Source organism: Teleopsis dalmanni, chromosome 2 (assembly GCF_002237135.1).
Source record: "Teleopsis dalmanni isolate 2A chromosome 2, ASM223713v2, whole genome shotgun sequence".
Taxonomy (NCBI): Eukaryota; Metazoa; Arthropoda; class Insecta; order Diptera; family Diopsidae; genus Teleopsis; species Teleopsis dalmanni.
The window spans coordinates 188,717,636-188,730,860 of NC_051847.1; the positions used below are offsets into that span (position 1 = coordinate 188,717,636).

The 13,225-nt window shown below is 29.4% G+C and overlaps 1 protein-coding gene across 1 annotated transcript; it reads right to left on the reverse strand.

Moving 5' to 3' along the window:
- Nucleotides 1–4,199: 4,199 nt before the first annotated feature.
- On the reverse strand, nucleotides 4,200–12,585 carry LOC119676400 (golgin subfamily A member 6-like protein 22). The gene is made up of 12 exons (XM_038087639.1): nucleotides 12,536–12,585; nucleotides 12,060–12,199; nucleotides 11,853–11,987; nucleotides 10,899–11,156; nucleotides 10,490–10,829; nucleotides 9,992–10,078; nucleotides 9,748–9,898; nucleotides 8,671–8,836; nucleotides 8,464–8,607; nucleotides 8,303–8,402; nucleotides 5,271–5,414; nucleotides 4,200–4,983 (listed from the first exon to the last, which is right to left on the reverse strand). Exons 1-12 carry the CDS (start codon nucleotides 12,583–12,585, stop codon nucleotides 4,563–4,565), a joined length of 2,136 nt encoding a protein of 711 aa, XP_037943567.1. The 3' UTR covers nucleotides 4,200–4,562.
- Between the last annotated feature and the right edge of the window lie 640 nt (nucleotides 12,586–13,225).

A 13,225-nucleotide genomic window follows, 5' to 3' on the forward strand; every position in this document is an offset into this window, starting at 1 on the left:
TTTATATATGTATATTGGATATATTTATAAATAATATGAGTTATTTTCAAGACCTTGACGTAAGTATTTAGAAATTAAATTACAAGGATCATTAAGTCCCAGGTCTAAATTTAAAAGTTGCTCCGTGTGAGGTTATACCTTAAGTTATACAACAATAGATAAAAAGGTATTTAAATACCAATATATGAAAGTATTTAAGACAACTGAGACCATGAGAAACCATTGTTTAAAAATATTTTTCTTGAAGAATTATTTCTGTATAGAATTCGTGTAAGGCGGATAGTAAACATGTACTGCAGGAGATTTGACAGCAGATCGAGCCTGTCTGCATGGTATTCTTTAGTCTAATTTTTCTGCACGACAGATATTAATCTAGATACTTTTGATTTCTTGTATGCACCAAATCGTAGGTTCTGCATTGGGAGTACAGGGATAATGACCAGACTTATAGTTTGAATATAATATTAAATAAGTAAATTAATTAATTTTTAAAATTAAATATCACTAAAAGAAATTAGTTTAAAATATGCATACAAAGCTTTATTTATTAAAAAATAATTTATTTAATAAATTAATTATATTATTTGAAGCTTTTAGCAATGACGGTCTTAAACTCAATATATTAAGATATTATTAAGGATTAAAATTAGTTCTCCTTAAATACACAAAGCCTAGTGTCAGTCAAATTTTCGTATATAAAATTTTGTGTAATTATCTGTTAAGGAAAACACATCTTTAATTCAAATATTTTATATTAACAAAAAGTAAAAAAGACAATAGAAAAATTAAAAAATTTCTATTAAAAATCTCTTTACTATAATCTGCACTCTGCACAATTGCGCTTGCCTAAATGCATAGCAAAACAAAAACAAAACTTAAACATTCAACTGAAATTCTCTTAAATATCACAACAAACCAAAGCACATGTTCCACAAACAAACAAAAATCAAAACAAAACGTCTTACCAACAAAAGGAAAAAGTAAATATTTTTTTATAAGCACACAAAATTAATTTGAGTGCACACAAAACAAAAACAGTCAAAATCAAAAGTAAAATATTTCCAAATAAAAAATGAACTTCATTAAACAAATTGATAGAGCAGCAAAAAAAAAGACCGGTTGGTGGTCCAGCGCTCTTCGATACCGGTTTTGTTTATAAGTGAGCACGAATGAGATTAGTGAAAAAATGCCAAACAATTTTTTGCACGTTTGTGGAACGTACGCTCTTAAATTCCAACAAATTTGTTGTAGGCGCCATGAGACAATAAAAAATAACAAAAATCTTTTGGGTGGTTATGAGAATATAAGAGCTGCCAACTGTGTTAAAGTAAGAATGTGTATTTAAAATTTGTGTAATTGTGCTATCGTTTGAGTTCAAAATGTAAGATTTATATAAGATTGTATGTATTATTGTAATAATCTTAATATTCGTCTTCAAAGTCTGGTACACTTTCACAAACGACTTCGAAGCTTAAATTAACGACAAACAAAATTATGTTGAGTTATTTGTGAAGATAAAATGAGAGTTGTCTACTACGATATGCTCCAATCTAGTAAAATTATTAATTCCGGTCTCTTATGCTCAAAACTCGACTGATTAATTGAAATAATCAAAGAAAATCAACTAGAATTGAACAACAGGAATATTATTGTGTTTTATCATAAAAATCAAAAGAGGCTCACATTGTTCATAACTCGGAATAAATTGAAGGAACTTGGTTGTGAAGTTTTGATGCATTCACCGTATAGTTTAGATAATACACCATCTGACTGCTATTTGTCTTGTCACGACAATGCCAAGTTATGCAGTCTTTGATAACTTGGAAAAATTAACAGTAATTGGAGAAGAAGTATTAATGACTTCACTACAAAACTCTGGCCTTCTACCCTCTGAATATCATTTGTTTCAGTTTTAGCAAAACTTTCTTTTTAGCAACGAATTAGTCTACCGAAAAGCTGGTGACAATCGCTTGCTCAAATTTATTGCCAATAAACCACAGAAACTCTACTCTGATGAAATTATAAAGCTACGCGAATAATGAGAAGAGCTCATAAATTATAATGACCAATATATATATGATTAAAATGAATGTGCTATAAATAAATTTTTTTTTTTAAAATGTATCAAAAAGTAAGGATACTTTAAAATCACTCAATATTCATATGCTTCCAAAAATCCATTGTCTTTATTACAACACACTTTTGCTGCAAATATTTTACTGACAATCCTATGGATGTTGATTCAGTAAATCTACGATAACAAATTTGAACTGATGGTCTATTGTTTTATTACTCCTATATAATTATATATATTAATATTCAGATGTCTGAGTTGGTGAATCAGCACATTTACTCTATTTTATCTGTGGACAGTTTTAAGTCACACTAAGAATAACTGAATACGGGGCTTTATAATATGATGGATCTGATGTCTTTGTATCTGCCTGTGTTTATCAAATTTCGCTGTATTTTTAGGATGCTGAGAGTTGGATTATTGTGACTGTCAATTATATTGTACAGTTTCAGAGCACGATCTTTAATGTATTTTTAGACTGAATCGACTCTCAGATCTCTGTGGATATCCGCTACTCTTACGTACCATGGGGCGTTAACCAGTTTTGTTAAGGCAATATTTTGCCCTCTGTGAAGAATTTTTAAAATTGAGTTTGGCGCTTGGCAAAACGCAATACTGCCATAAAGTAGTCCAGGTTTAATAATCTGCTTAAATATGCTAACTCTATTCTTTATGTTTAGCTTTTTGCTGCTGATGAGCGGGTGAAGGGAAAAACTACCAGAATCCTCACTTTTAATACAGCGCACTTTTGTTGCAAACATATTGTGTGAAGGTTATAATTAATGAAGGTTCTTAACAGCTACTTTTATAACAATCTTAATACATGTTTAAGTTTGATTTAATATAACTTGACGGTTTATTATTATATTAGGCTTATCTATCCTTGTATCTTTTTCGATCCGACAGTGTAATGAAGTATTATCGCGATATCTTAAATTACATCTTATTATTTGCAACTATGTTACTTCGATGCTTGTGATTACCTTACATTACTATACTATACTATACCTTTTTGTTCTTCAATCTGTGTGATCTATTCACTTTCAGAAATCTAAGGGCTATTTTATATCTGACATCCACATATAAGTGATGACATACATTATTTTCATACATACATTATATTCAAAGTGCAATGTAATTGAAATAAAGTTTTCATGATTTATCAGTGTTTTTCTATACTATTATTTCTTTAGTTAACAGATTAAAAAAAAATTGGTGGTAAGATCCTTTTCTATATTAGATTATACTGACATATAAATAGTCGACAACCCTACCAAATATTAATCATTTAATTTTTGAAATAAAAATTTATAGCATACTTTTAAACAGTAAAGTTTATTAAAAATAATTAACAAAAATGTATAGTATATCTTAAGGGTTAGGCAATATGAATTTTCTCTTAATTTAAAGAAACTATCACCGCAACTATATAGAATATATAGTGAAAGAACTATTTAGCGATTGACAGTCAGTTCTTTACAAGTAGTTAAAAATTCAAAGAGATTGTCAATGAATAGTTAACAAACTTTTCAATATTTGAGGTTTCATTCCAAGAAATAGAATCCACACAGATCCACAGTAGAACAAAACTGACATCATGGCTTGCAGAATATCGTCTCTGTTTGGAAGCGGATAAGATCTCTAGTCACATTCTTTGCATATGGCCAGCTTAGATGTGAGCCAGAATGAAACCCTCAAAGAGTAGGAGTTTATATCTAATTCTAAATTCATTCTAAACACGGAGTCTCTTCTATAAAGTTGGAGTCGGCAAGTAACACAAAGGATATAGTCGCAGTGCTCTGCTCTCTAAAAGTTAGTACGCTTTGATTTTTTTTATACTATGCTATTCTAGTTCAAAACAGCAGGGGCACACTATCCGAGTCCACTGCAAATATGCTTTCCCAAAAAAGCGGGTTGTGCTTTACTGAAGTTAGAATAAAGAAAAGTAGTAAGACAAAGTTGTAGAAAATCGGTTTTTGAACTACGATATCACTTAAATATTGACTGCCTTTCTACTTTAATATTTTAATAAAAACTATATTATTATCTGGTTTATTAAAAATTTCGTATATTTTTTTAAAAAATTTAGAAATTTTACAATTTTTATTTGTTATTTTAAGATATAATTTTACTTCTTAATTTATCACTGGCATATCAGAAAATATGAACCCACATATAAATATTTATGTACCAAATATAGATTTTTCCGAAATATTTGCGAAAATATGTCAAAATGTATAATAATCTGTAGCATATGCTAAATACTTATAAAAATTAGTATATTACAAAATTGATGAGTATTGTGTCGAGAGCGCTTAAAAAAATTTTTTAAATTATTTTAAAATTATTAACAATAGGAAATTTAAAAAAAAATTTACAACGAATTTGCCACAATTATAATGACTAGATAATTTCATAAGTTGAACCGACAAGGTCCAAAGAATTTTGTTGATAGATGGTGGCTATGAGTTGAATGAAAAGCAAACTTTTAAACTGCAGTTATCATCTGACTATCATCCTCATTGACGACGTCAGAGTTATCTGTTTTCTTCTTATTATTGAAGGCCTGCTGCACATCGTTTTCATCGATATCGATCAAATCGGGAAGGCCTTCCAAGTCACCGTTAGTCAATGGTGCAACTGTTTCTGGTGGTGGTGGTGAGTCGCGTTCTTCTTCTTCGTAAATAACATCGCAACTGGTCGGTATTGTTTTGGGTGGTGGTTTCTTGATCTGCTTGCCGACTTTCTTCTTGTAATCATCGTTTTCCATTTGAACTTCGCGTAAACGAACTGTCAACTCGTAAATGTCACGCTCGTTCGATTCGTTTTTCGCGCGTAATTCTTCGATTTCCCGTAAGTCTTCCGGACGTGGATCGCGACGCTCGTAACGCATGCGCATTTCATCGAATCTGTAAAATAAAACAGAAAAGAAATATAAAATATTTTTTTAGCAAAAATAAATTTTTAATAAAAATGTTTAAAAAAATGTTTGGGAAAATTTTGAATGAAACTGTGTCAGTTTAGTTTTTATTATAACGGCATGCCGCACTACCATTTAAAGCCAATTTTAACTGAGTGGGGAGCTATGAAGCCACAACCTTAGAAGCTGTTTTTGGCCACATCTGTTGTATGTTTAGCAAACTGATTTAATGTTTTTTTTATTTATAATAATAAAAATATTTAGTTTTCTACTTACAAATTCGTCAGGCAACGACACTTGCGATGAAGTTGTTCGATTTCGCTGGCATTGCTCAAATCGCGTTTGTCCATCGCCGCCTTATCGTCGTCATAGCTGGCCTTGAGTTCTTTCAGATCGGTCTGATGTTGTGTCTCTACCCCTCTGCATTAAGTTGATTTGGTTGCAGGATTTTAGTAATTATAAAAGTATTTTTTTTTAATTTATTAGAAGAGGAGTTAAGGAATAGAAAAAATAAATTGGTTAAAAATTTGGATATGATAAAATTGGGATAATTTATAAAACGGGGCCAAGGTGTAAGATATTAATGAAGGCTTTATAATGCTTTATGAAATTTTTAATATATTTTTTACTTTTTATTTAATTTTTTTTGCTACATTGTATATTATTTCTTATGTATTAAGTAACCATATTTTAGGTATATGATTGCCACTATATTGAACACTAAGCATGCTAAAGTAATCAATGGCGACATTGTCATGTAAAGCACATATAATGATGGTATGTATGGGCACGCCCCTTTTGCAAGCACACTTAAGGCAGTGATAAATAACGATGCACAATTATCATACGAAATGCTGTTGAAAAATATATATATTCATAATATATTATTTAACAATTTATACTAATGATGTTATGATAGTTTTTGTTTAAAGGAATATATACAGTGCGCTTAATAAGTAATGGTACATTAATGTGAAACTGACGGTTTATTTAATTAATAAATACTACTTTTTTTATTATTTTTGTTAGAACGCATTGTGCTTAGTAGAATTTGGATTACAATTATTTACTAAATCAAAATTAAAAAAAGAAATTCTACACATTTTATATAGAAACTTTTAATGACAAATAAAAAAAAACTTTTATATGCACGAAGGTTGCACATTTCCATATAAAAATTAATCAACATAATTTATTTATGTCGTATATCGAAAATATCATACTGCAAAAATATTATTAAATTTATTTGTATTTCGAAAAGACTTCACGCCACTCTCTCGCATTGCTGTAACTTGCTGATATACATGCTTTGGATAAAAGTCAGTTAACAGCACCAAAAAAAAAAAACATGGAATTGAAAATATATAACTGATATAACTGATCTTTGTGAAAATATTTCCAGTATTAAAACGCTGCATAATTGCAACAATAATTTCTTAAATTCTACCCAAGTACTTTAAAGAGAAATAGAGAGGGCACTCATAAGTTATTCAAAGGGATCTAATTATGACTGATTCTAACTAACTGGTCTAATTATAAGTACTTAAATCAATAGCTGTCGAAATCCTTATGCTACTCAGAATATTCTATAAAATTCCAAATTTATTGCCAAGCAGCTTTTACAATAGATCCTATTGTACGTTTTATAGAAATTTTCTAGAAACTAACAAATGTATAATGTCTCTAAAAAAATAGTCTCAAATTAATGAAGATCAAGAATGTAAAACGAGTACTCAATAAAGGTATATGTATTTAAGAATGAAATGGCTAAGAAGAATAGAATTGTAGATAAAAGGAAAAGAATGGATATTTTTACCTAGTAGGTACTTAAAAGTAACTAAATAGTTACTTAAGAGGTTACTTAGTTATTTAGAAGGTTAACTTTGAAGCACTGAACTTTAAGTCCATCCTAGTGTGGATACTGCAGATTCCTAACAGATTATAAACTTTAAAAGAAGATAAAAACTATTAGTATAATACAAATTTATGTTCTCATTATCAATCGTAAATTAATAATTTCGAAGCGTATGTTCCTTTACTAGTGGACAGAAGAAATATTAAAGAAACTATTTTTGGACAGAATTATAATTCGGTTAAATATATTTTATTTATATGTTATTTATTTCGTTGTCCTCTCGGGCTGATGAAGATAATCATCATACTCTCTTGGATCGATAAAGATAGTTATAATGACCTTGATGTGGTATATAGTGTTCTTCGCAAAGCAATAAAATGTACGGATAAGCAGAAAGTGCACTCGGAGTAGTATATTATAGGTTGTAACTGATTGGGAATTAGGATAAATGGTTGCATTTAAGGTAGAATGTATTATAATAATGAGAATAAAATAAGTTGTGTAAGGAGAGATAAACTGAACACATAACATTACCACCTGAATAGAATAGAGCTACAGAGCAATTGAGCTTAAGTGTGTATATGTGACTAGACAGATGAAGGAATGCATGGTATCATGTTTATTACTGATTTAGTTTGAGCACAATTCAAGTAAAAATGTGTCCATTTGTATTATGTAACTGTTCAATGTGTTATTAGGAGTGATACGTCCAGAAGAGTTCTTGTCTCATAGAAATATTTTCTTTTCTTTGGGAAAAGAAATAGAGGCGGAGGCTTGATAGAAATCAGATGTCTATAAAAGTAATGTCTCGAAGAGAAAACTAAATCAGCGTGTAGGACTGACAATCTTACTTGGTGACTTAAAAAAATAGTTTTCTAATTATTATTACTGTCGATGTATTCATAATATAAAGATATAATAGGAGAGATGCGATCTGGTATTGGAACTCCATTGATTAATGCCCAACTTAGAACTCGAGCATACTAGCATACTATCTAGAGGAGGATATTAGTTTTATTAGTTACGAAATTCTAAAATATCGAATCAAATCATCCGATTCAAAGATATCTATTTACTCAAGGAAATAAAAGCTTAGAACGAGACTTATGAGGTTGAGATTTTTATCTTAGAAAAAGAAGAAAATGCTGGGTAGTTTCTTGACAAAAGGATTACATCTCTATAAGTCATATTGGAATTTGTAAAACAGTGTTTACCGGATTTTTTCTGTATTTTCTTTATATCGCTGGATGGGGATGGGTAAAGAAAAACAATTAAAATTTTTCACATACAGGTGTTAATGTCTTTTTTCACTTAACCAATTTGAAAAGCAGTTATTAATATTTAGAGAAAGCGAATGTTCATTGATATGACTTTGAAACTAAATCATATGATTTCATAGGACGCATAATATATACTAGGTACTAGATTTGATTCTATTGTAGAGATAGCTTACCTTAGGCGTTCATCTGCTGCTAATAATTTTTTCTTATGGCGATCAGCCAACTCCAGCAAAGCTTCATCTTTTTCAGCTTTCAATTTTGCCTTTTCTTTAACTAAAATTAATAATTAGAATAAATTTAATATTTATTTAAAAATAATTTTATTTCAACTGACTTAGCTCTCCTTGGTGTAAATCGGTTAACTCTTGTTTTGTGTATTGTAACTCCACTGAAAACTCTTCTTGCACTTGCTTCAAGCGCTCAAGAAAATCCTCCTCCATTTCTTGTTTCTTCTCTTCAAATTCTTTGCGCAAGGTTGCTATTAATATAGGAAAATTTTTAATAAATTTTAAAGTTAATTTAAAAAAGAATATTTGTTAACCTTCTAGTGTCTCGCGTCTTTCCTCCTCACGACACATGGCATTTTGATATTCACGATCAGCCCGATCCAAATGCATACGTGTTTGAAGCAGCGCATTATCCGACCTATCCCTTAATTCCAGATATTCTTCCTTTTTGCGCTCCAGTGTTGCTTCTGTTTCCGCCAACTTTATTAAAATATATAATGTTTTATTATTAATTTATTTAAATATAAACAATTTTTTTTTGAGGTTATGTATGTAAAATAGTCTCTTCCTGCACTTTCTCTGTTGGTACTAAGTTTTATCATAACAGATATACATTTAATATAACTAATAAGTCATAAATGATAAAAACTCATAACTTGATGGTGTTTGATATATATGGTGCTCTCTTTTAAAATACTATAGATTCGGAACGTTTTTTTTTTATTCTATTTATATAGAAGAAAGTGGTAAGCAAGTGGTGTTCTCTTTTAAAATACTACAGATTCGGAATGTTTTGTTTTGATTCTAATTATATGGAAGAAAGTGGTAAGCATTATAAAATATAAGAAGAGGAAATAATATTTATTAATAAAACTAAAATTTTATATTAAGAGAAGGTTTTTGAGATATTGAGATTTTTAAGACGAATGAGTTCTTTAAGTAGAGTTTTCGGTACTGAAAATATACCATACTATATGATATCTTTAATTTTTTGAATGGAGTACTGGCTTTGTACTCCATAGTACTGGGTACTTTTTACATCGGTTCAAAAGTATTGGCCATGATTATTTGACGTCAAATCAAAATGTTTGAAGGCATTTATTATTGCCGGTGAGATGGAGCTTTATCATTGCGTTCACTGATAAAAGGTACGGTACTCGTAAACGATGAAGAATGACTGAATGGATGTGGTAATACTGGTGTATTGAAGGAGACTATTGTGTAAAAGACATATGCATGACGTTTAAACATTCAAACATACATATATGTATGCATATATATATATGCATATATATATATACATATATATATATACATATATATATATGGAATGGAAAATTTTTCGTCTACACCCCCTATTTATTAAATTTTCAAATTTTATTTATTCTTACCTCGGCTCGAAGTTCTTCTTCTATTGCTGTGTATCGCGTTGTTAGCGCTCGCAATTCTTCAACATGTTCTTCTTGAATTTTATCCAAGGCTTCACGGCGATCGTCTGCATAAACAGATTCGAGTTCATTTTTCAGTCTTGTCATCTCTGTGCTGTTGGCGGGAAAATGATAAAAATGATTATTAAATTTCATTTATTCTAAAAAATTTATAAAAGTTTTTAAAAATAAAGTTTATTTTGCTTACTGTAGTTTCGTCTCCCAGAAAGAGGCAGCTTCATGGCGAATTTCATCAATACGATAATTAAGTTGACGCTCTTTGTCTCGAATGGTACTAAAAAAATTAAAATTTTTATTAAAATTAATTAATATCAATTCTTTCGTGAACAAATGATTTTATTAAGTATTTATTTCAGGCTGATTGGTTAAATTTATTTTTTATTATTATTGTTAAAAAATAAAAATTAAGAAAAACTAAATCACAATTTATTTTTTAATAATTTTTATTTTATCAATATTTCGACTTTAGTCATTTCATGATTCAGTTTCCATAAGAGGTCTTTAGACTAAAGTCGAAATATCGATAAAATAAAAAAAAAAATTTGACCAATGAGCCTGAAAAAAACACTTTTATTAAAATGAATGAATAATATTAAATTTAAATATAAACTACACATATAGATATAGAAATATATATATATATATAGATATATAAATATAGTTATATGAAAAATTGTCTGCGTACTTATCACATTGATATTTAAGTTGAGACCTAGCGTGTATTTCTTCTTTAAGATTCTCTTTTGTTTCGGTTAATTCAGTTGTTAATCTTTCAAGTTGAGTAATGAGAGCCTGTATGGATTGTTCTTGTTCTCCAACAACTCCACGCAAGGAACGTACTTCTGCTTCGAAGGTTTTTAAAGTTTCCAACTGCTCATCTCGTGCAGCTAAATCATTCTCCAACTCTTCTACTTTTTGTAGAGCTTCGCGACGTGCACTTTCGGATTTCTCCAATTTTTCCTTACATGTTCCCTGAGTTTGACGAATTTTCCATTCACAGTCTTCCATTAAAGTTTCTTCTCTATCTATTATTTAAAAGTAATAATTATATATTTTTTTTTGTTAATTTATTTTATTAAAATTCATTGAATTACCTCTGTTTTGTGTTCGCATTATTTCAAATTCAGTTTGCCATCGATCTTCACATATTCTTCTTTCATTTCTAGAGATTTTCAAAGCATTGTTTAATGCCGATATTTGTTCTTCAAGTTCGGCACGTATTTTGATCACTTCTTGACGCCATTCTTCTGCATCACTTTGTGCTGCAGCGAATTGTGTTTGTAGGTTACTAGCCAAAGTCTTGGTCTGTTTGAATTTCTCCATAAGTTCCGTATGTTTTTCTTCAAGCTCTCCTGTAGTTATAGATATTAACTATTTTAGTTTAGAAATATATACAAATATATCTATATATATTCTAAAAATAGAAATAGATTGAAAGGTCAAGAAGCATATAATATTTTTAAAAAAACGGCATATCAAAAGGTCAAGGATTTCTTTTAATCCATTTTTTGTAGAGTTCTAGCTCTTTGGGTATAGCACATAATATATTACAATTACTTTTGCTTTAATTTTTTGGACATAAAAAATGTTATCTGAAGGATGGGTATGACTATTACTCAGTATTGACTTTAAAGCAATAGTGGAATGTTAACTTTAATGTAGTTTTTGATTGTTTTTCAAATCATTTTCTGTTGAAAGGAAAATATAGGTATGGGTATATTGCAATACACCATTAACTAAGTAACAATCGAAATAATGGAATAAGCTCTCTCTGATGAATGGCATTTGCTACGGATTTGAACTCCAACTATTACTAACTTCTTATCCTTTTTAAGCGATACAGTTAAAATCTATTTTATTTTCTTTAAAATTTTTTAACTTTTAGCAAATAAATAAATGGTTTGAACGTAAGAAGAAATAGTTTTCTTGATTTTTTAATCTAACTCTAGGATTTTTTATTCAATTTTTTGACCTAACACTTTCATTCACTAAATTTGTTTCATTGATATATTAGTAATCAATGGAAATGATATTTAAATCTCACTTACTAATGCGATACTGATATTGATCTTCACGTTCATCGAATTTCTGCCGTAGTCCCACTTTTTCATCTTCCAAAAGTTTAAGTTTCTTACGTACGAACTCATCGTCCTTGTGCGCTGCACTCAATTCACCTTGTAGTCCTGAGCATTGCATTATACAAATAATATATTAAATAAATAATCTGATTAATCATTAAATGTTATCAGACTTACGTTCAACGTTCCAGGTTTTCGCCGAAAGTTCAGAGTCTAAATTTCCTACTCTATTCTGTAACTCGGAAATTTTGGTTTGTAAATTATTTACATTCAGCTGTGTTACTTCGAGTTTCTCGTGAAGTTGACTATTTTCAATTCTAGAATAATGTAAATAAAAAATTGAAATATATATATTATGCATAAGTTTAGATAAGGATATATAAAAACTTACAATAATTATATAAATATAGATAAAAAATTTTAAATCAATTTAATCCATACAATTTTCTAAGCAACTGCCCAACCTTGGCAGCAGGATCTTAGTCCCAAATCAAATAGATAAAATTAAGCCCACAGCAATTACAAGATTTATGAATAGTCTAGAATTGTCTTAGTTGGGCCTTTAGGCGCACAATAGATCTTTTAGATCAGGGTGCACTCATAGCCTATTATTGAATAATATAATATTGGCTAGCATAGAAATGGGAACTAACCGATTATTAAAATACGTGATCCATTCAGTATGCTGGGTAAGGCGCTCCATTGTCTTATCTGAGTACTACCAATCAATGGTAGTGCACTGTTAATTTTTGAATAATTTTCAATAGCAGTTCCAATGAATCAGAAACTATTACAAATGTCTGGCGATATTTGAATCGAGTAAACATACTATATTAAGATCCTTTGCCCGATTCAAATATCGCAAGATATTTGTAATAGTTTCTGATACATTGGAAGTAGTATAGAAAGTTATTTTAAAATTATCAGTGCACAATCAATGGTAGTACTCAGTTAATATAATGAAGAGCCTTACCCAGCATGCTGAATGGATCACGTATTTTAACAATCGGTTAGTTCTCATTTCTATACTATATTAAGATCCTATGAAAGCCAGAAAATTGGTTTTAGGGTTGCATATATATATAACCCTCTTAACAACTGCTATTATTGCATATCAGAAATTAATCAAAATTCGTTTATATATGTTTCCAATATAATTTTAGCACTTATGATAATTAAGAATATTAAAAACTATATTCTATTTTCATAAAGATCACACTGACGATTTATGTAAAATGATACTTTTTTTGAAATTTGGCTGCAAATAATTTCTGTTGGCCTTCAAAATATTGTGTCATATTACAGTGAAGTACCAAAAACAATAACAAAATAAAATTATTTTT